The following is a 22,987-nucleotide window of genomic DNA, read 5'->3' on the forward strand; positions in this document are numbered from 1 at the left end:
CCGCGCCCAGTCACCCGCGCGGAGGGGCCTCGGGGGGGCCTCGGGGACGCGCCGGCGGCGGGGCGGGGCGCGGGACGGGGCGGGGCGGGGGCCGCGTTTCCATGGCAGCGCCGCAGGCTTGCGCAGCCGAGCGCCGAGCCGCGGCAGGCCGGCGACACGATCCCGGGGCGCTGGGGCGGCCGCGTCCCCGCCCCGCCCCGACCGCGGTTTCGCCCTCCCGCGGGCGGCTTCGGCCGCGCTGCAGCTTCTGCTCCCCGCGTCCGCACTCCCAGTAACCCGCAGGCCTCGAAACACGATGGTGGGGGAGGGGCCGACGGGCGGGGGTGTCGGGGCTCGGGGGACGGGCACTGGCGTCGCGGGCCGTGATGAATCACCGAGTCCGCTTCCGCAGAAAGTAGCAGAGGAACAATCACGTTCGTCCCTTCGGGCTCTCGAAATTACGTCCTGGGCCCCCGTCCCCCGCTGCCCCCGAGGGCGCCGCGCCCTCCCGGCTCGCCAGTAGCGCCCTCCCGGGGCCTCCGCGCTGCCCTCGCCGGCTGATGCGCCGACGCGGAAGACGGTCGGGAAGCGGGTCCACGGGCGCTGCCCCTGCCCGCGCTGCCCTCGCGCCCGCCGGAGCACCCCGCACCCCGGCCAGCGCGGCCTGCACGGGCGCGGACGTTCAGCAAACAGCGGGTCCGGGAGCCAGACCCCGGGAGGGCCGGGAAAGCGGCCGCTTGTCATCGCGGAGAGACGTGTTTCTAGGTTTCTCATGGGCCCAGGAGGGACTCACGGCACGGATTGCGAGGGACGTAACGGGCCGCGGATGAAAATGCAAGAGCGCGTGGGCTGCTGCGGCGCGGGCGAGGACACCGCGAGGACACCGGGCGGCGCGCACCGGGGTGCGGAACTCCCAGCTGTTTGCAGCCGCGGGCCACGCTCAAACTTTCCTGAATTAAACGTTTATTCTAAAAGTGGAAGAAACGTTAACGAACTGGAGTTAAAAAATAAACGGGTGAAAAGGACGGTCACAGAGATGAGCGGAAATTGGCAGCCTTGTGTCATTGATAGGGGACGTAGGGCCCAGGTGGAAGACAGAAGTCCCACCAGTGAGCGGCCGGGAGAGGAGGTAACAGAAGGGGTCTTTGGGAGGCACAGGGTGGTCAACGAGGTAACGTCTGGAGGGCCCCGTAAGTTCCAACTGCCGGAAGCAACTAGGGCCTCAAAGCTCAAGGAGCAAAGGGGGGTCCTATTACTGAAAGAAATAGGGAGACTCTAGGAGAGCTTGGGAGCTCGGAGGAGGCGGAGCGTGGAGCTGAAACGCAGACTTCTGGGGAGGGAGAGCACCAGCAGCTTGAGCTGGTGTCTGTGCTGACAGCAGCCGGGGCACAGACCCCAGGGAAGGGACGCCAGCCAGCTGCTGCCTCCGAGTGGAGGAAACATGGTAAAGTGGATTTTGTGCGTGTTGGGAAAACCAAGACTGGATGCAGCAGCTGCTTCAGGAAAAACAAAACAAACCCATGAAGAATCTTTGCTGGGGGCGTGCACGCTGGCAAGAAGCCCAGAGGAAGCAGAGAGGAAGGAGCACACTTGCCCCCTCCTCCGGTTCCCAGTCTGTCTCTCAGAGCTTACCAGGAAGACACTGGCAAAGGGGGAAATGAGGTTTGCAGAGTCCTGGTCGGAGCATCACAAAGCAGAGTGGAAAGGATGTTTGGATCACGTTTACGTAAAGGCTGCAGGTGACAGGCCAAAACTTGCAGACGGGTGTAGTCCCGCCCTTTGTTCCTTCAAGCTGCCATATACTCATTCTATGCATAGTGGAACTCTATACAACAGAAGCAAAACCCCCAAACCTAGCTCTACTAAGAACCTGAGATGACGCCATTCTCTTTCATACTAGAGTGAGACAGTCTGGCCCCTGCCCATTTGGAGGAGATACAATGTCCCAACAGACCTTTCCAGTTAGGGTCTCCTTCCCTCTGAATATCCTCCCTGAAACAAAGTTGCAAAGTTCACTTCCAACAATAGATCCTGAAAATAATAAGGGGCATGAGCGGGTTAGGGGGAGGGAGAGAAGCACGGAGAGCTGTCACCTGCTTGGCACCTGCTTGGCGCTGCGCCCTTTGTCCAAGACTGCTCTGCCCTCAGCAGCATCTCAGCTAGGCGAGGTTTCTTTAACTACTGGGCGACTTATACCTTCATTCCCAAAGGGCATGAACCTTTAACGCTCTTACTTATTTATTTTGTGGTAGCTTTCTATTAACTTTTACTTCGGGCGGCAGAAATGCTTAACTGCTGGCGTGCCTGGGAGCTCAGTGGGTTAAGTCCTGGGATCGAGCCCCACATCGGGCTCTCTGCTCAGCGGGAAGCCTGTTTCCCCCTCTCTCTGCCTGCCTCTCTGCCTACATGTGATCTCTTGTCTGTCAAATAAATAAATAAGATCTTTAAAAAAAAAAAAAAAAAGCACTGTGAAGCCTTACTGGAGGTCAGAGGAGCACTGCCCTTTGTGCCCTTTGGGTCCTGGAGACCAGCAGTGTGGCCGTGGGGGTCAGCTCCTTGTGTCTGTCTCTGATTCAAAGCACACACACCTGAATCTGTGAACAAGGACCTCAAACTTCCATGGCGTTGCTCCCAAGTGGTGCTCTAACCGTGTGGGCCACCCCGCTCATTAGTAGGCAGGCACTTCTGGGGGGTGGGATGCAGGTGCGACCAGTGAATTCCATGAGCGCGAGCCCACTATTTGACCTTCTTCTGTTCAGGAATGAGCTCAGGAGCACTATTGTGTGGGAAACGTGATGGCCAGCAAGGCCCTGCCCAGCTCCATGGATAAGGACAGTTGTGCTGGCAGGAGAATGAAGGGCAGGAAAAGCCAATCCACATCAGGAATCAGTATCTATTCCAGCGAGATGGATGGAACTCCTGTCCCCTCCACGATAGACCGGTCCAGTGTAGTAAGCCCGTCACCGCTTGGCTGGCTGGCCCTGTGTAATGGCATCATAAGGAGGGTCCAGCACTGACCTTGACTGTTGGCGGATGAGCACCTCCCCTCCCGCAGTGGCACTGTGCAGATCAGCTCTGGTGGTGGAGGTTGGTGGAGTGGTCTGAGCTGCACCTCCATCCCTCCCGCTGGTGCACATCTCATGTCCAGTATATGGAACAAGCTCCTGCAATTTAATAAGAAAAGGAGATGAGCCAACAGTTTAAAAAAAAAAAAGTAATCAAGGAAATCCAAACTAAGGGGTGCCCGACTGGCTCAGTCAGTGGGGCGTGCGACTCCTGATCTCAGGGTTGTGAGTTCGAGCCCCACATTGGGTGAAGAGATGACTTAAAAATAAAATCTTAAAAAAAGAAGAAGAAGAAGAAGAAGAAATCCAAATGAAGATCACAGTGTGAAACCACCCGTATCCTCAGGAATGCCTAAGAGCAAATGAGATTGACCCATTCGCATGCCAGTGACACCAGCGGCGTGGACAACGCGAGTGACCCGCACTGCCTGTGCGCACCAACACAACCCTGGGGTCCGGGAACTGCCATCCAGCCGTTCCGCTCCCGGGGGCCAACCCAGGGAAGCCGCGGGCATCTGTGCCCACCAGGAAGTTTGCCCACAGCAGCCCTGAGCCTTCAGAGCTTAAAACTAGAACCTGTCCGGGTCCTGCTCTCAGACACAGGGAAAGACTCCCTAGACACCGAGGAGTCCTGTACTACGCAACCCTGACCATGAATGAGCCGTAGTCCATGCGGACCCACGAATGAGTCCCAGAAGCGTAACCATGGAGGGCAAAGAAGCCAGCCCACACCCTAGAACACTCTACTGAATGATTCCACTTATGCAACATTCAGAAAGAGGCACTAATTATAGCCTCTCGGGTTGCATATTTCGATGGTAAAAGTACAAAAAAAAAAAAAGTGAGTGAGCCTCGCAGATGCCAGCTTGTAGGGGGAGGGAGAGGAGAGCACGGAGCAAAGGCTGAGGACCACGGGGTCGCCTCCAAGCGCTGTCTCTTGACCCGGGACTGGTTACTTGCGGTCTTCTACTATAACGCTGCCCAAAGCCGCACAATGGCTGTGGGCACATCCCTGCATGTCATATCTCAGAGAAGAAGGTTTTTCGAAGGAAGCTAATTATAGATGGTGAGGAAACAGACACCAGCTAAGGCCAGATGTCACATTCTCCCACCTACAAACACGCTGGTGTTTTCATCTGTCACCGCCGTGGCAGATCACATCTCCGGTGGCAATCACTCATCGCTCCCAGACGTATGCTCAGTGGTCATAGAGCTCCCAGGTGATCTGAGAAGTGCCATGACGTATTTAATCTGTTTGAAACAGGATCTGAACATTTGGCTGCATTAATTTGGCTGCATGTCTCTTAACTTCTCTCTTCCTCCATAACGCCTTCACTGCGGCGGTTGCCTCCTTACCCTGTAACCGTGGAAGAAGCCGGGTCCCATGTTCTGTGGGCGAATCCGGATTCTGGATTTGGCCAACCCTGAGAACAAGACCTGGGCTGAGATCGACAGTTGGACGCCTAACCAACGAGCCTCCCAGGTGCCCCTGTCTTTCAGTATTAAGATGGACCAGGGGCTTGGGGTCTGAGCAGCCTGGGCTGCCCCTCCCAGATTTCCCCATCCCTTGGGCACAGGATAATGGTAACCTGCCACCACGGATCATTAAGGTTGGAAATCGGTGATTCTCGTATTCTAACTTTACTTCTGGAATTCTTCCACAGGAACGAGCTTTCTTCCTCAACTGTTTGGCTGTCTTGAAATATGGTTCATATGGGAAATGCCGAATAAATGCCTTCTTCTTTTCTTCTTTCCCTTTACCTGGAAGTTTTCAGAAGAATGGGGGTGATGCTCTACCAGCCTCCAAAGGGAATTTTTAAAAAGCAGGGTTTTGGGTTTGTTTTTTTTTTTTTTTTAAAGATTTTATTTATTTATTTGACAGAGAGAGATCACAAGCAGGCAGAGAAGCAGGCAGAGAGAGAGGAGGAAGCAGGCTCCCCGCTGAGCAGAGAGCCCGATGTGGGGCTCGAACCCAGGACTCCGAGATCATGACCTGAGCCGAAGGCAGCGGCTCAACCCACTGAACCACCCAGGCGCCTGGGTTTTGGGTTTTTTTAAATAGCAGTATGACTTCATGAATTTCTATTCAATATCTTTCGACCAGTTGCACTCATACTGGGTTTGAGGCTCAAGCTTTCCCACACGTGGGGCGCCTGGCTGGCTCAGTCCTTAGGTGTCTGCCTTCGGCTCAAGTCATGATCCCAGGGTCCTGGGATCGAGCCCCTCATCAGGCTACCTGCTGAGTGGGAAGCGTGCTTCTCCCTCTCCCACTCCCCCTGCTTGTGTTTTCTCTCTCACTGTCTCTCTCTTTGTCAAATAAGTAAATAAAATCTTAAAAAAAAAAAAATGGGGCACCTGGGTGGCTCCGTGGGTTAAAGCCTCTGCCTTCGGCTCAGGTCATGATCTCAGGGTCCTGGGATCGAGCTCCACATCAGGCTCTCTGCTCAGTGAGGATCCTGCTTCCTCTCTCTCTCTGTCTGCCTCTCTGCCTACCTGTGATCTCTGTCTGTCAAATAAATAAATAAAATCTTTAAAAAAAAAATTTTCCCCCACGTGACCAAGAGGAAACCCAGCTGCTGGCAGGAACTCACTCTCCCTAGAAGCTCTGGGGGAAAGAGTCTGTTCCATGCTTCGGTGGCCCCCAGTATGCTCTGCCTTCCGTGGCCGTGGCCGTGGCCATATCACCCGGATGGCCGCCTCAGCCTTCACATGGCCTCCCCCTCCTGTGTGTCTCTAATAAGGACGCTTGCCACCAGATTTCGGTCCCAGTTAATCCAGGATGATCTCCTCATGTCCAGATTGTCAGTTAGTTACACCAAAGATCCCTCCCGCACCTTTTTGGAGAGAGAGCACGCCATTGGGGGCAGGAGAGGGGCAGAGGGAGAGAGAGAATCTCAAGCAGGCTCCACACCCAGTGCTGAGCCTGACGTGGGGCTCGATCTCATGACCCCGAGATCGTGACCTGAGCTGGAACCAAGAGCCAGACACATCACAGATGGAGCCACTCAGCGCTCAAAGGTCCCCGTTGTGAATAAGGTCAGGGGCCTCAGGGACTGGATGTGGACATATCTTTTGGGGCTCCACCACGCAGCCTGCTCTAAACCCTAACCCGGGAATCGGTGCAGGAAAAATGGAGGCGATATGGGATGGGCTATTTGGTCCGGCTGTGGCTCAAAGCATGCGGATACGGCTTGTCTTAGCGAACAGGACAGAAGAGGCCACAGCTACGCACGCCGGCTCCTGTGGCCACCCGGGGTGCCCAGCTCTGGGAAAGGCTCTGCAGGACCAAGGTACCGTGCCCCAAAGCAGTCAATGGCCATGGTGCGTGACACTTCCAAAGTGACTTTTCAAGGAAGAAAATAAAAAGCCAAAATTCCTCCATTTTAGTCCAAGACAGAGACCGCTAGCCCGAGGCTGCCAGATGCCTTCGGCCGGAAGCAGACGTGTAAGGTCTCTGGGGAGACAGGGGAGAGGCTGGCTGGCCTTCGGCAGGGAGCGTGGCCATTTCTGCCAGCCCAGAGGCTCCAGAGGGAGCCCAGGGACCGGGGCCGAGTTTGCAGTGGGTCGCCCCAGCTGTCCCACCCCCAAGGCGCTTGGCCCCAGTCCTCCCAGTCAGGCCCCACTCCTGACATGGGAGACCTGTGGGAGAACTCGGCCTTCCCTGGAGGCCCTCCTCTCTCTCTGCCTTACAGCAACAGGGCTGCCGGCCTCCTTATCTGTGCTTTGAATCGCTGCTCCAGCTGTGGCCTTGAGTGGGCAGCTGACCCGATCCACGGTCCGTCGACTTCCTCCAGCTCCTTCCCAGCCACCTACATCCACTGCTGGGGTTCTGGTTGTGGCTCTCACCCCGGCTTTGGAGCAGCTGAGTTCCTGCACCCCCAGGACATTTTCTTCCCATAGGTGTCTGTCCCATCCCGGTTCACCACCAGAGAAAGTTCTAGAGCTCGCTCCCCTGTGCCAGGAACTCTCAGAACAGCACTCAGTGCCAGCATGGGGGGGCTCAGATTGCTGGGGCAATCTGGTCCGTACTAGCACGCTAGAGTCGGCTTCCTGGGACACCTCCAGGCCCCAAGGATGGGTGCAGGGGTGGGGAGCAGGAAAGCCCCAGGTGTGGGGGGAGCACAGTGGAGAGCAGGGTCTGTTTTGCTTGGAATGAAAGGCAGGTGGGGGTGGCTAGGAAGTCGTCAGGCCACTCCTGGCCCCGGGCTTGGAGATGCTATTGTGCCTCTCTGGCCATGGCGGGAGGAGCCGGGCACAGCTGGGCCCGCCTGGCTGGCACCTGTGGGTGCTAGGACCTGTTACGACGGCGACAACAAGGAGAATCAAGGGTCTGGGCCCCGGGAGCTGAGGTGAGAGCAGGTCATAGGTCATGATGTCACAGGCTGCCCAGACGGGATGGACAGTGAAGACTTTGACCTGTGTCTTGACTCTGGAGGGTGGGCAGAGAGGAGGCATCAGGCCAGGGGCGGGAGAGAAGGTGAGTGTTTCTGAGACCTCCCTCCCGAGGGTGTTAATCCTGGGCCAGGTACATCCTCCCCCTGGGGACAAGCCACGTGCTAGGTGGGTGCTCAGGAACTGTTTGCTAGATGGGTGGGTGGATGGTGGGTGGGGGGATGGAGAGATGGGTGGTGGACGAATGGATGATGGTGAGTGGGTGGGTGGGTGGGTGGGTGGGGGATGGGTGAGTGGGTGGGTGGATGGCGGGTGGTGGCTGGATGAAGGGATGAGTTCATGCCGGGCGCTGTGTTGGGTGCTGGTAGGAGCATGAAGGAGGGGACCCCACAAGCCAGACCCAGAGGAGCCCCCAGTCCACCCACGCCCAGGAGGACATCTCCAAATGAAGCGGGGCTGAGGAGGCAGGAGATGACCCCTGAGGGAGGGGATGGTGGAGATGGGATCTAGGAAGCATGCATGTCATGAGCCGACCAGGCTCCCCGGGGCCCACGGCTGGAGACGCTTGTGGTGGGCTGGGGGTGGGCAGTTCAAAATTACAAACGCCTAAGTCTGTGGCTGGGGTTCGGGGCGGTGGTTAGGAGGGGGCACAGATTAGACTGAGGAGCTCTAATGGGGGCAGGGGGCTTTGGAAATCGTGCCCGGGAGGCTGGTTGTGCGCAGAAGGCAGGGGGAGCCAAGGGGGCTTTTGTTTGTTTTTAGGAATAATAGCTTTATTGAGACATAATTCTGTGTAACACCCCCTCCCATTTAAAGGGCACAGGGTCATAGCTTTTAGTCCACTCGCAGAGTTGGACAACCACTGCCAGTCAATTTTAGAACATTCTCATCACCCCTCCAAGGACCCCCGTAGCCACAGGGCGTCACTCGGCATTTCCCATGGCCCCAGCCCCAGACCACCACTGACCAACACCCACTGTGTCTGGACTTGGCCGTGGCGGATGTTTCCTGTATGTGGGGTCATGTAACACGTGGCTTTTTGGGGCTGGCTTCTCCCACGGAGCGCGATGTGTCCTAGCTTCATCCTCGCTGGGGCACACGCGGGACCTCTGTCCTCTGGCCGTGCGTGTGGTGCTGTATCCGTGCCGTAATTTAAACCACTGGGTGTGACACGTGAGTGCTCAGCGCAGGGGCATGGGGCACGTTCCTGCTGCTGTCTCCGGAACTTTCTCATCTTGCACATAGACCCCCATCCCTCCCCCAGCCCCTGGCGCCCACCGTGCTCATTCCTGTCCACGGATTTGCAGATTCAGGGCGCCTCCTACGAATGGAGTCCTACAGCATGTAACCTTGGGTGTCTGGCTTTTTCCACTCGGCCTGAGGTTCTAGAAGTTGGTCCCTGCTGTAGCATGTGTCAGAACGGTGCCCCTCTTGATGGCTGAGTAACGTCCTGTGGTATGGATGCATACACGTGCTAGCCACTCATCTGTCGGGGGACGTGTGGGCTGTGTCCACCCTTTGGTGACTGGGCCTAGTGCTGCTGTGCACACGGGTGTGCAAGTTTTCCTGTGGACACAGGGTGGGTTTTGAGCAGCGGGGAGCCTCGCGGGTTCGAAGGGTCCCCCCCGCTGGGGTCGGGTGGAAGAGAGAGGTCAGGTGCAGGGGTCAGGTGCCCAAGACAGACCGGGAAGACGTGGTCAAGCCTCGGGGAGGTGTGAGGCACAGCCGCGCTCAGCTGCTAGCACACGCACCGGAGCCTGGCTCTTGTGACAAGTCTCCCAGGGACAGGCCAGTCTGCCTGGTTCCAAGATGACTGAGAGTCTCCACGCTAGCTGGTCCCTGCGCACCCTGATGGGGTGGGGCCTGCCCCGCATCCCGGAGAGCCCCCCGGGGCGTCTCACGAAGCCCACCTCACAGGGGAGGGAGCTGTAGCTTCCTGCCTCCTGCCGTGTCCCACCGCGGGGAGCGGGGCCGGGCTCCGCACAGACCCGTGCACGAGCCACACGTGGCCTCTGTGGCTTCACTGCAGCTCCCCCGACTGAGGGATGGAATTTTTACTTGTGGTCCTTGTAATTAGCTTACAATTCGATACTCAGTTTCATTTTCTGCAAACTTCTTCTTTTTAAAAAATATTTCTTTCTTTGACAGAGACACAGCGAGAGAGGGAACAAATCAGGGGGAGTGGGAGAGGGAGAGGCAGGCCCCCTGTTGAGCAGAGAGCCCGATGCAGGGCTCCATCCCAGGACCCTGGGATCATGGCCTGAGCAGAAGGCAGACGCCCAATGACGGAGCCCCCTGTGCGCCCCTGTTTTCGGCAAACTTCTAAGTATATGCGAGACGACTGGATATCGAATCTGCTTTCTCAACGGAGTTTCGCCGGGACGGTGGGTGTGGTCAAGCTGACGCAGGCGGTCAGGGTCAAGGACCCGCCCCCGCTGGAAGACTTGGCCGGGAAATTGGCCGGAACCGGGAATGTAAAACATCACCTTCACATGTTTTTAGGTTGATTCCATGCTGAAGTGATAATATTTCAGATATATTGGATTAAATACAACATATTATTAACATGGATTCCACATACAGTGGGCCAATACTCAGCTGTGGGGAGGTGTGAAGGGCTCTCCCATCCCGGCCACAGCTCGGGGAACCTTGGCATCCTGCTGGCTGAGAGAAGCCAGGTCCGAGGGCAGCACATCGTGGTTCTGTTGATAAGAACCGTCCAGGTCTGGGCTAGGTGGTCTATTGGGGATGACAGCTAATGGGCACGGAGTGCCTTGTGGGGATTGTTCTAGATTCAGAACATTGTGCTGTGGTCTACGGTGGGGTCTCGCGGGCACCTCCCCTTGCTGTCTTAGTTTCCCGTGAGGGGTAGGGCTGCAGGAGGACCAGAGGGGCCCAGGTCCAAGGGCAGCATGAACGTCAGTACGGGCAGCAGACTTTGCCTGGGGCCAGAGTGTCACAGCCGAGCCTGCCGAGAAGCACGTTCAGTGGCAGCAGGCACCCCCGGTCAGCCCTTAGGTCCCATAACCCAGCTGCACGGGCCTGCATCTTCCCCGCCCCGGCCTGGGTGTCCACCTCCGTCCTTCCTGCAGGTGGCCATGAGTGCCCCAATGCAGGCTCCCGCAGAAATCCAGAATCTCCCCCAAATCCCTACTTCTTGGTTTCATGCCTACAAATGGGAAGTCCTGGAGACCCTTCCTCCTTCCTGAGAGCCCGGAGCAGCAGCTTGTCCCCCAGAGCTCACAGCCCCTCTTGAGAGGACCCCCAACAGTGTCCTAGACCAGTCTCAGGTGGGCTATCTGGCAATCAGTCTGGGGTCCAATTAATTGTGATCGTCAAAACAACAGCCGCATAAAGTCTGCGTTGTGCCTTTTTAAACTTAACGTAAGAAAACCCACACCCAACAACCCAGTGGGGCATAATCTGAGTCCACGGCAGGCCAGATGGTCTTTTTCTACACCTATACTTTCCCAGGAAATGGTGACAGCTGAATTTGCATGATGTAACCACAAATGGAATTTGCAAACTCTGTGTTCATGGGGTTCTGGACATGAGAAGAAGTCCCTCACCCAGTCGTGCTGGGGAGAGTCAAAACATCCACTTCCCCTTCCCCCATGGACACAACCTCCTGGAAAGAGGATGTTGGAGGGATGGGGGGGTAGAGGGGTGGAGGGATGGAGGAAGGAGAAAGGGATGGAGGGATGGAGGGATGGAGGGAGGGATAGACAGATGGAGGGAGGGATGGAGGGAGAAAGGGTTGGAGGGATAGAAGGAGGGAGGGAGGGATAGACGGATGGATAGAGGGGTGGAAGGAGAGATGGATGGAAGGACGGAAGATGAGAGGATAGACAGATGGAGGGAGGGATGGAGGGAGGAGTGGCAGGATGAGTGGGGGATGAGGGCTGGAGGGCTGGAGGGCTGGAAGCAGGGATGGGTGGATGGCTGAGTGCAGGTAGGCGGCCCCCAGCTTCTGTGGAGGCCTTTGCAGAACAAGTCTTGCATGTGTTTGGGACCCTGCCTTATGGAATAGGCCCCCCGAGCCTTGGTCCTGTTGAGGAGAAGCACGGGGACCCTGCAGCAGCTCTGGGCGCTGGCCGGGCAGTGAGGCTGAGAGAGACCTCGGTTGGGTTGCGTGTGGCTCTCCGAGGAGGCTTGTGTGGAAGGGAGAGCTCTCGGGTGTTGGGACGGGCAGAGCGCCCCCCAGCCCCTTCCAGGGCCCAGCGCACCCTGTGTGCAGCGTAGGAAGACGCGCTGTTCCCCTTCCAAGCTCCAGCCGAGGAGGACGCCTCTGTGGGAGTCCGGGGGGCTTCGTGAGGGTAGACTCCCCCTGCGCTGCCATCTGGACCCTTGGAATCAACCAGAAGGGAAAGCAAAGTCCTTGGCTAGAGGCACCCCAGGAGACAGACTCCCTGTTCAGACGGGGATGGCAAGCCCGGCAAGTCCTGTGACTTCACCTCCAGGGCGGGTCTGGTCCTTGGGCCTCCCTGCCTCAGGCAGAGCCTGCTGGGCTCGCGGGGTGTCCCCCCCACCCCACCGCAGCAGGGCCGCCCTTCCCTGTGTGACTTACTGTCCTGGGAGAGCCCCGGGAGCGGGAAGCCCGGCTCAGCTCAGCTCAGCCTCCACAGGCCTCCTCTCCGGACGCCCAGGGACTCGACAGCCACCAGGCTCCCAGGAGGTGCCCCCCACCCGCTCCCCCCACTTCAGCCCAGATACAGGGTGTCTCCCAACAGCTACTTTCTGGTCACCTGGATGCTCTTGCCAGACCACCGCCCCGTTTCTGCAATGGGCTGTGTGCGTGTGCGCTTGTTTGGGTGTGTGCGCGTGCGCACGCACGTGTGTTTGGGTGTGCGCGTGTGTTTGGGTGTGTGTGCGTGTGCGCGTGCGCGCGTGTGCGTCTCTAAGCCCTGCTTTCCGTTGCTGAGTCAGTATCTGGGCGTTGCAGACTCTGTGGCACTTTCCCTCCTCCCTCCTCACCCACCTGCCCAAATCAGTCTGCTGAGGAAGGGCGGATAGTCCCAGCGTGGAAACCCCTCCTAGCAGCAGCTGCGGGGCACAGGGGAGGCCTGGCGCTGGGACGGGGCTGGCCACGTGGCCCTCAGGACACGGGGCATCTGTTACGATCACCAGTGTGGTCGGGACCAACCCGGCTGAGTGTGCTACGCCGGTCTCATGCTGTTACACACGCACGTGTTGATGTTAAAGATCCTCAGACCTTGCTAGAACAGGCGGCCGAGCACGGATGGCACAGCCTGGTTTGTAAACCTTGGCATCCACTTAGCGCACGTCTGTGACTTCCGGGAGAGAATCTGTGGGGCTTATAAAAACCGAGCTGCCAAGCTCTGCCAAATCGTCGCTTTATTCATTTGGTGTTTCGTTCGATAAGTGCTTTCTGAGCCCCTACCACGGGCGGAGCCCAGTCTGCTGTGCTGGGCATGAACTGGGGACAGGGCAGAAGGGTCCCTGTGGCCCCAGAGCTCACTGTCTAGAGGCGTGAGGCTCAGCCAGTCAGGATGGGGGAGAGGGTCGCAGAGGATGTGCGGGTGTGAGCTCTGTGGGCAAGGGTCCCAGGCAGAGACGTGGCCAGTGGAAAGGCCTGAGGCAGGAGCCGGGTGTGGCTGCTCCCTTCCTTCATGCAGGAAATGAAGCCATCCAGGGAGGGGGCACACCGTGGGGGATTTTCTAGGGAAGGAATTCGCTTTCACCTCTTCGGTCAGGAGAGCGACAGGGTCTCACCCAAGTTCCGCTGGGTCCCTGCTGTCTGCCAAGGATAGATGGAAGGGGGCAACGGTGTGGGTGAGGCGGGGAGAGGGGCTCTGATCCTCCTCTTCTACTTTGGGGTACATGGCTGGTATTGGCTTTCCCTGCCCTCTGGACTGGGGGCCCAGCTCCCCGCCTCTCCTGTGGGTTGCCCTCACACTCGCACGGAGCTTCTCCTTCCCACGGAAGCCATCACTGGCCATGCTACAGGCCGGCCATGCTGAGGTGCAGCCCCAGGGGAACTATTTCCTTGTCCGTGAGCACGTCTCCAGGGCACCATGTCCACAGGATGTGATGGGAGCTGTGCTCCCCGTCCCCCGCCCTCTGGAGGTGTGCCACAGGCAGTCTTGGCCAACTCTGGGTCCCAGGGCATGAGGATGGCAGTAGCGTTTTCTGGACCAGTGTCCCCTCTTTCTGATCCATGCTTCGAGTTGGCACAGTCTGGACCTGCTCATCACACCCACACCAAGATGGGGAGACAGTCTCCGCCAAGTTTCCATCCATCCATCCATCCATTCCTGTTGAGAGCAAGGACGCTGTGAGATACACGCGTCCCCAGTCCAGATGGGAAACTGGGAATGCTGAGACAGGGACTGGCTCAGGACCGCAGGGCAACCAGGACGGAGTCTCTGGAGGTGACCATGCTCAAGGCTAACCCCCAGCTTCCCCGCCCAGCAGGGCAGGCAGGTGGCGACAATGCCCTCAGCGCCCACCAGGGGGCAGCAGGCGACTGTCTGCGGGGTCAGCCTGAGCCGCGGTCCGGGCTCCGGATCTTGGTTGGGTCTCTGCCCAGCCAGAAAGGTCATGAAGGGCAGTGAGGACAGAGACCCTTTTCTGCTGAGGCACTTACCTGTGGGAGAGAGACACAGGCATTAAGGGGGCGCCCTGAATAGGGCACCCCAGATGGAGGGCTGCGGGCGCCCCATTCCGCCCCAGGCCCTGCGAGGTGCCGTTGACCCTCACGGACAATTCTGGGGAATTCTGGGCTCCCCGTTCTGCAGGGGGAGGGGGCGGTGTAAGGGGAAGGTGCCTGCAAGGCCGTCAGAGTGGGGGTGGGAGGGGCTGGGGTTTCCACTATGTCCCGTGGTTCAATTTCTTGGGGCGATGCTGGGGGGGAATTACCTGCTCCTGCCTCAGGCCACGCAGGCTCAGTGCACCCTGCGGAGGCAGCTCCCTGACCACTTGGCCTGGTTTGGCTCCAACTGTGACCACTCCTCCCAGGACCTGGGGGTGTCAGGGAGGCCAGCTCCTCTCCTGCTTCTCTCCGTGGACTGCCCCCGGCCCCCTGCCCAGGTTTCCTCCTCGGTTGGGGAAGGGGCAGGTTTGAGCTCTGCAGAAGGCCTGGGGGATCCTCTCTGCGCTCACAACGAGGTGGGGGTGGCACCCAGCGGAGGAGGGGCTAAGCGCTCCAGCGCGCACGGGTCCAGAACTCCACCACGATTGTCCAGGTGGGGGGGCTCACCCCCACTCCAGCGTGGCCTAGAGTCTCAGAGGGGGGCTGTGCCTTGCCGGGGGTGGCCCAGCACACCCGTAATGGGAACCCACAGGTCCCGAGCTGAGCCAGGGTCCACATCACTTCATTGCCAGATTGGCTCATGTCCTTGAAGCTGTGCCCCTGTCGCGGGGGAGGCCAGCTGCTGAAAACACGGCCCCCACCCCAGGGCGCGGCTCAGGAAGGAGTTCAGGGCGGGGTCAGTGGACCCTGCAGTCAGCCAGTGGCCTGTCAGGACCCAGGGCCCAGGCAGCTCTGGCCTCCTGACCAGCCCTCTCTCTCACTTACTAATCTCACATATTCCATCTCGGACGCCAGGATTTGCCCTCTGGGCAGCTGCAAGTGGCCAGGCCTCTGGGTCACAAAGGAGGGGAATCCCGGCCTTTGTGCGGAGGTCCGGGGCCTGGGGTGGGTGGGGGGCTGCTTTCGGGTCCCTTGCCAGAGCAGAGGATGGGATGGGGGTTCTGGGCGCAACCCCCGCCCGTGTGTGCCTCGAGTTATCCTTCCGGGACGGCTTGGTGGACGGAGGGGACGCGGGGGCCCTCGGCCCAGTCGGTGCTCCCTCCTGGATCTGTCCTTTCCGAAGGGCCCTGCGGAGGGGCACAGGGCGACAGGGGCCAGCGCCCGATCGCCAGCGGGTGGAACGCAGGGCCAACGCAGCGACCGAGACCCGGCCCTCCCTCCCCCCGCGAGGTCGCTCGCCCCGGGCGCCCGGCTCCCCGAAAGTCCCCGCGCCCCGCGGACGGAGTGGGCGGCCCGGGGCGGCGCCTCAGCCCCCGCCCTCCGCAACTTTGGCGGGCGGCGGGGCAGGAAGTGGGGGGGGCGGCGCCAGGCCCGCGCGCCGGCCCCGCCCCCGCCCCGCCCCGCCCCTGGCCGCGCCCCCGCGCCCCCCGCGCCCCCGCAACCCCGGAGCCGCCGCGCCGCGGAGTCCGAGCGCCGGGCGCAGAGCGCGGAGTCCGCGGGCAGAGCGAACAAAGCGGCGGCGGCGAGGGCGGCCCAGGCCCCGGACGCGCCGAGCGAGCGACCCAGCGGCCCTTTGTCTCGGGCGGGGCAGGAGCGGCGGCGGCCGCGGGGCGCCCGGAGCGCATCATGCGGCGCCCGGGGGGGCGGGTGGCGGGGCGCTGCGGCGGAGGGCGGCGTGGAGCCCGGCCCGGGGCCCGGGGGCGCCCGCGCGTGTGAGGGGGTCCCGCGTGCCGCGCGGCGCCCACCCCGCGGCCGCACGTGGGCGGGAGCGGCGGCCCGCGAGGAGCCGGAGCCGGAGGAAGAGGAGGGGACGCGCGGCGGCGCAGCGGGGACCCCGGGCCGCCCGCGCGAAGCCCCGCCCCGGCCACCGAGCCCCGCGCGCGCGGGCGGGATGCCCCGCGGCCGCCGCACTTCGGCCCGAGCGCTGCCCTGAGCGGGGCCGGCGGAGCGGCCGCCGCGGGCGCCATGGAGCAGTGGCGACAGTGCGGCCGCTGGCTCATCGACTGCAAGGTCCTGCCGCCCAACCACCGGGTCGTGTGGCCCTCGGCCGTGGTGTTCGACCTGGCGCAGGCGCTGCGCGACGGCGTCCTGCTCTGCCAGCTGCTGCACAACCTCTCCCCCGGCTCCATCGACCTCAAGGACATCAACTTCCGGCCGCAGATGTCCCAGGTGAGGGTCCGGGCGCGCGGCGGTCGCGGGGCCGGAGGGGCGCGCCCCAGAAGGCGCGAAGTTGACCAAAGTCGCCCCAGCCCGGGGAGCGCCGCCGCCGCCCGTGGGCACCTCCGGGAAGCGGCCCCGGGCGGGTCTGCGGCGCCCGGCTGAGGGGAGACCCCCCTCTCCCGTCCCTCCCGCCCCCAGGGAGCCCGGCACGCCCGGGGGCCTCGTCGGGCGTCGTGTCCCCCGGCTCGGTGGCCTGGTGACGGGACGTGGGGGACCCGCGGGGCGCGGCCCGGGAGCCGTCGCCCGAGGGCCGGAGGGAGCGGGAGGGCTTGGCTGGCCGCCTCCGCTTGGACAGGGCCGGCGGCTTGCTCCAACCGGCAGCAGCCCCCGTGGCTTCGGCAGCACCGTCAAGTGTGGCCTTTGTCGTGGCCGAGGCGTGTGGCAGCCGGCCGGCAGGAAAATGTCTGCGCAGCCCGCAGGAGCTGCTTGGCTGCCCCTTAATGGGAACTTGGCGAGGACTTGAGCAGAATGAAGCTCGGTCCAGCCCTCCCCCAGTCACACAGCTCGCTCCGCCTAGCTCCATGTGAAGGGGTCCTGGGCGCCCAACGGGGGCCAGCCCTGTCCAGGATCGACCTTCCTGTTAGCCCTGTAGCCCCTTCCTCTGTGGCCTACGGCAAGTCCGCGTGGACAACAGCGATTCCTGTGTGACATCGGAAAACCCGCCAGGGAGAACTGGGGATGGAGTGAGTCACGGCTTTTCCAGGCTGGGCTGCACGGCCTCTGCCCTTTGGCTGGGACTGCGTTTCCAAGGAGATGAGGGCATCCCCTCCTCCAGGGAGGAAGGGGGGTGGCTGCTGACAAAGAGGAGCCCTGAGAGGGGAGGGGGCTGCTGTCCCACTCAGCGATAACAGCCCAGGACCCCGGAGGCAGGCAGCCTATTGAGGGAGCCTCTGCGGTGCAGGGGTGCGGTCTCAGGGCTCCCCCAACACTGGCGCTGTCCTTAGGCTCTCTCATGCCAAGGAACCCGGAGTTCCCCGGGCCAGACGTCCTGCTGCATGGTGCTTTCATCAGTCCGTCAGTCCGTCAATCCCTTCCTCCCCTCTGTCCTCTGCTGGGGGTGGGGAAGGGGCTGGGCCAGAGACACTGAGGACAGGAAGGATTGCAGAGGGCAGAGCCGGCCACAGGCGGGAGGGGCTGCCCAGGCGTGCTGGCTCCCGGCCGGGCTTCCTGGCTGGCTGGCGGGGAGGCTGGGGCGCTGGACACAGCCTGGGGTGGGCAGGTCCACGCAACGGAGGCTGGGCCTGGCTGGCCTCTGGGTCTCGGGGCTGCCCTTTCCCAGCAGGGGTTTGGGCAGGGCAGGGGAAGTGGGGCACCCCGGCTGTGCAGGTGCCTTGGCTCAGCTGCTGTGCTGGAAGTACAGAGACATCCTGGGGTCCCTAGAGCCGTCGATGGGGCAGCAGCCCTGACAGCAGCACAGTCCCTTTGAGCCCCCCGTGTCACAGCCTGGTTGAAGGGTGTCAAGGGGGACTTGGTGCTAGGGAGAAGCAGCCGGGCGAGCATCTGTGTGTCTTCGTGGACGTGTGCTCGCTGAAGCCTGGCACCATCACCTTCTAGGTAGGTGACCACCTTTGGGGCCTCAGTTTCCCCATCTGTTTAATGGGAACAGCAACGGTAGTTTCCTTAATGCCGCGCGCTGAGGGTTCCCCGAGGTTAAGACGGAAACGTCCTCAGTGCAGCGCAGAGCTGGCGTTAGTGATTCTAGGTGGGTCCTCGGACACTGGCAGGGACCACTGTCTTGGCTGAGGCTGAGGGCTGCTCTCCCTGACCTCAGCCCACCGGTCATCTTGTAGGGGTTGGGGTGGATCACCCCATCTTTGTTTTTCTGTCGCCGTGAGAACCTGTATTCGTTGGGTCTATGCCTTGGCTCCGTCTGTATATTCACGGTTAAGAAAATCATTCTCTTTGGCAGGTCTGGCCGTGCCGGTTTGGGAGAAGAGCCCGGGGGCCTCTCTGTGTGGCCGGTCTCTGTGATTCAGGGAGCTTACCCTCCCTAGAGCGGGGGATGAAAGATGTCCTGTTGGTCCCCAATGCTCGGATCCCAAGGACAGTGCAGGCTTCCCTCTCTCACTGGGGAGGGTCCTGGGGAGGCCGCACCGCTCCTGTTTCATAGATGAGGTTGCTGACGCTCAGATCTGGTGGCCTCAGGTCACACAGGTCGGAAGAGGGGAAACCAGGCCATGAGCTTAAGTCTCCCTTGTAGGATTGCTGGAGCGAATTCGATTCTGCAAGCTTTCCTCGAGCTTCTGGCTGACTTTCGTTCCGTGCCTCCTGCCGCATGTCTGCTTCCACGGGGAGGATGGGGTGCACGGTGGGTGCCCGTGTTCTGTGGTGAGTCCAGTCTGCAGGGCCTTCCGGCCTCCGTGGTCCTGGAGAGCCGGACGCCCGTCCAGCCCGGAGGCCTCCATGTTGTCCCCTTGTTCCAGAAGGCCGTGCTGGCTTCTCGTGGTGACATCCTGTTTTCAGAGCATAGCGTTTGGAATGTCCCTCACTCTGAGCTGACCTCAGCTGGGTTATTGGCCCCAAAGGAGCGTAAGACCATGTGCACTTACGGGGCATCTGCTGTGAGCAGAGCCGGAGGCTGGGAGGTGTTCGTGCAGAGCGCCGGGAGGCCCCTCCGTCGTGCCCTCCTGGAGCTGGCAGGCCGTGCTTTAATTTTTTTTTAAATCCAAAATGCCTGGAAGTCACCTTGGGTTTAATTAAGATAATTAGGTACGGCCGCAACCGCTGATCCTAACGAGAGGTCCCATGTGTCGGGAGCAGCTTTGGCCGTGGACGTCCTGAGGTTGCTGACGCCAGCAGAGAGTCCCTGCGCTCCGTCCGCTGTCTGAACCTGGAGGGCACCACCCGCCCGGCCTCTTGCCCACAGCGCCCCAGCAGGCCTCCTCCCCGGAGAACAGATTGGGAAGCCTGGCACCCGGGGTCCTCGCAGGGTAACTCTCCTGCCTACGTCTCCCATCTGTGCCTCAGGCATGTTGCTCCCCACTCCCGTACCTTTGCGGTCAGCACCCATGATGAGCTGTGCCCTTGCTGGTAGAACTCCCCCTCTCTTGGCCTGGTTCTTCCTGGAGGAGCTGGTCTAGAGGCCCCTCCTCCAGGAAGCCTGCTCTGATTGCACTCTCTTGGCTCACGGTATGGCGAGCCTGGTTGTGGCCCCCGTGTGTGCCACACAGGGGTAGGTCGCTAACCCTGCACTTCGGGTGCTTTTACTCCAGCCAGCATGTGGGGGCCACGCTCTTGCTGCCTCCTCTGCAGAGCCCCGCCTGGAGGGGGACTGGGACGAGCCCTTCCTCCAGAATCTCATCTCGGGGGCTTCCGAGGCAGGCTTTGTGCTTGGCGAGGGGCTGGGGCCATGTGGCCGGGGTCCTGCTCTCATGACGCTTCTGGAAGAGCGAGGGTGTGGAGGTGTCGCCCAGATGCCCTGGGCTGCAGAAGTGGCCTGCAGGTGCCCCCAGGTGTTCGGGGCTGCTGAGGACAGGCCACCGGGGCCTGGGCCCTGAGGCCGAGCCGTGGGACACCAGGGCAGAGCGCAGCACCGAGGAACCCCTGCTTCTGTGGAAACAGGAAGCCTCTTGTCCTTTTCCAAATTTTGGAAAATATCTCGGACTTTCAGAAGAGCTCCACGTGGCTCGCCCCAGTGCAGGTGAGGGGGAAATTTGGGGCCCCACGCCGAACGTTTTAGTACGTCGCCCGCAAAACAAGGGCCTTGTTCTCGGTGAGCGCAGCTCGGCCTCTCAGCCCTGTCTCAGGCGTTACCCACTCATGTGTCCCCGGACATGGTGGCTCAGCAGAAGGGGAACCGGAGGGGCGCTGTCTGCGGTCCTCCTCAGCCCCTCGGTCTGGGGCAGCTCCGCAGCCTTCCCTCTGTGCCCGTGACCTCAACACCTGCAGATTCCAAGCACCCTTTGTGGCAGAGTGTCCCGCCGCTGGGTCCCTCCATGTCCCCTCGGGACTGGAGTCGGGGTGTGCGCCTGCGGGGGGACCAGCGACGGTGCCTCCGCTCCGGCTCCTGTCCTGCAGGTGGCACGTGCAGCCTTGTCCCAGGCGGTGTCTGCCTGTCCGCTCCGTGGCGTCGCTCTGTCCTCCGTCGTTCAGGGCTCTTCTCTTGAAGGGATCTAGGGCAAAGTGCACCTCCAGTTTTTCCTTCCCCTCTCTTCCTGCCAGTTTGCATTATAATTTCTTGTTTTATTCCGCGGGTTGTAATCTGTTACTGTCGTTTATTTCCACGCTCGCGTTTGCCCCGGAACTGCTTCAAGGCAGCTGCTATGCATTTTAAGATGTTCCCAGCAGTTCTCTTCCCTCCCCTCCCCTCCCCTCCCTCCTCTCCCCTCCCCTCCCCTCCCTTATCCTTTCTCCTTTCCTTCCCTTCCTTCCTCTTTCTTTCCTTCTTTCCTTCCTTCCCCCTCCCTCCCTTCCTTTTCCCTTTTTTCCTACCTCTTTTCTTTCCTTCTTTCTTTCTTCTCCTCCTTTTTTCTAGATTTTATTTATTTATTTGGGGTGGAGGAGCAGCAGAGGGAGACAAGCAGACTTCCTTGCTGAGCACAGAGCCCAGCTCTGGGCTCAATCTTATGACCCCGATTTCACAACCTGAGCTGAAATCAGGAGTCAGATACTTAACCGACTGAGCCAGCCACTCAGGCTCCCCGTGTTCTCAGCTACTTTCTGGAGCAAGATGTCTTTTTGCATTCTCCTCTGTCCCAGCTCAGGAGTCAGCCCTGTCTTTGAGGAGCTCTGGTCCCCTCGTGGGGAGGGGTGCTTAGAAGCCAAGATCTGGCTGCTGGTGTGCACACCGCTGCGGGCTGTCCCTGCCCCCCGCGGCCCTCCCGCGGCCCTCGCAGTGGGAGCTGGTGCTGTGTGTGTGTGCGCGCGTGCGCGGGGGGGGCCACAAGTGTAGATGGGTGTGCTGTGTGCACATTTCTCTTTGTTTTCTGTCTGTATCACGGCTGCCAAATAGAAACATGTGAATTCCTTCCATATTTCAAAACCTCCGGTGATCCGGTTAAAAAGGTAAAAAGAAATGCATGATGTTAATTTTAATAACACACTTTAACGAACCCTTGCCTTCTCAGCAGGGTGATATGGCCTCCAGTGTGGCGGAAATCAATTCTTCGGAGGTGAGGAAGTCATGTTCTTTTTACGTACAGAGCTCAGATGTACACAGAGTACAGAACAGACACACGGCACTTCTGGCATTGTGGCGTCGTATGGGAGGTTGACCATGAAAAGTGCTCAGAAAGGCTTCTTAGGGGTGAAAGTGGAGAAATGTGGACTTCCCTGACCGTGGCTTTCACATGTGCAGGGATTAAGGCTCTGAGTGGGCCACCCGGGCCTGGGCTGGTGGCCGAGGCCAGTGTGCCGGGGTCCCATCTTTGGTGCTGGCCTGACCGGCTGTGAGGGACCCCGGGCTGTGTGTGTGGGGGGCCTGAAGCTTGCGTGTGGGTTCGTCAGGCAGGGCCCATGGGCATCAGCGGCCACATCATAGGAGGGCACCGCCTGGCCGCGGTGGTTGGTGCATTGTTTGTGGCTTTGGTGTCGCCGGGCTGGGCTGGAGCCTGGAAGTTCTGCATTTGCTGGAGAGGCCACCTGGGCCCTGGACGTGGGTGTCCCCATGCAGAGAATGGGGGCTCTGCTGAGCCCGGGGTCCTGCGTGCAGGCAGCAGCCTTGCTGGAGGCCTGACGAGGATGTGTAGCCACGGGGAGCCCCTACCCCAGTGCCTCATTCAAGCTCTTTCTTGCACGAGGTTAGGGTGGCCAAGGGTGTCCCCACTCTGGAGAGGGACTCTGTCATCTTTCCCAGAATGGCGGTGGGTCCTGCTCTGGGCAGTGGGCAGCATCACATCCTCCAGCCTCTTCCTCCTGGCCTCGTGTCCAGGCCACGTCTGTGTCCCCGGCTTCGTGGCTTCAGGGGTGGCATATCCGGGACAGACAGCGCTTGTGGGACCGGGGTGGCGGGGCCCTGGTTTAGGCAGAGACCCAGACCCGAGTCTGCAGTTTTGCCGGATGGGCCTCTGTCCTGACCGCCCCTTGAGTCTACCCCCGTCCGCTGCGGCGCCCTGGCCGACCGCCGGCGCCCACTCCCAGGGCAGAGGCCGGCACTGGTCTTGTATCAAATATTCTGGGCCTCGCGGGCCTGACAGGCTCTGTCGCGACCGTTCAGCTCTGCCCTCCTGTGCGAAGGCAGCCGGGCCGATCTGGAAACGAGGAAGTGTGGCGGGGGCCAGCGAACTTTACGGAGAATGAAATTTGAATTTCATGTCATTTTCGTGTGTCACGAAATATACTCTTTGGATTTTTTTTCCTTTGACTGTTTAAAAATGTGGAAACCTTCCTTAGTTTGTGGCCCGTACAAAACCAGGGGGTGGGCTTTGCCTGCGGGGCTAAGGGCCTGTCCTGGGGCCTGGGAAGGAGACCCGGTCCCTGGTCCCCACCCTCCCAGAGTTTGCTGTCACATCTCCATTTGTATCCAGGGCCCTCGGACGTGCTTGGCAAGGACAAAGCTCTCTTCACCTGCGCCAGAAGTTGGGCTAAGTGCTGGGGGCCGGGACCTCAACCCTAACCCTAACCCTCCATGGAGGGGTTGTGGTGGGGCTCGGCCCTCAGCCCCATCTCACAGGAGAGGCAG

At 60.6% G+C, this 22,987-nt stretch overlaps 2 protein-coding genes across 3 annotated transcripts in view; both read left to right on the forward strand.

The window, feature by feature from the left end:
* Positions 1 to 7: 7 nt before the first annotated feature.
* On the forward strand, positions 8 to 16,081 carry LOC125083194 (translation initiation factor IF-2-like). The gene is made up of 2 exons (XM_047699277.1): positions 8 to 590; positions 15,527 to 16,081. Exons 1-2 carry the CDS (start codon positions 540 to 542, stop codon positions 16,079 to 16,081), a joined length of 606 nt encoding a protein of 201 aa, XP_047555233.1. The 5' UTR covers positions 8 to 539.
* The window catches only part of VAV2 (vav guanine nucleotide exchange factor 2), a 160,952-nt gene continuing 153,736 nt past the window's right edge, over positions 15,772 to 22,987 (forward strand). The window contains exon 1 of one of the 2 annotated variants that reach the window (XM_047699270.1): positions 15,772 to 16,317. In XM_047699270.1, coding sequence (XP_047555226.1) covers positions 16,114 to 16,317 — 204 coding nt within the window. In that variant the 5' untranslated portion in view covers positions 15,772 to 16,113. The remainder of the gene's footprint in view (positions 16,318 to 22,987) is intronic. The other variant, XM_047699271.1, reaches the window with a different exon arrangement.

Source organism: Lutra lutra, chromosome 13 (genome assembly GCF_902655055.1).
Source record: "Lutra lutra chromosome 13, mLutLut1.2, whole genome shotgun sequence".
Lineage (NCBI taxonomy): Eukaryota > Metazoa > Chordata > Mammalia > Carnivora > Mustelidae > Lutra > Lutra lutra.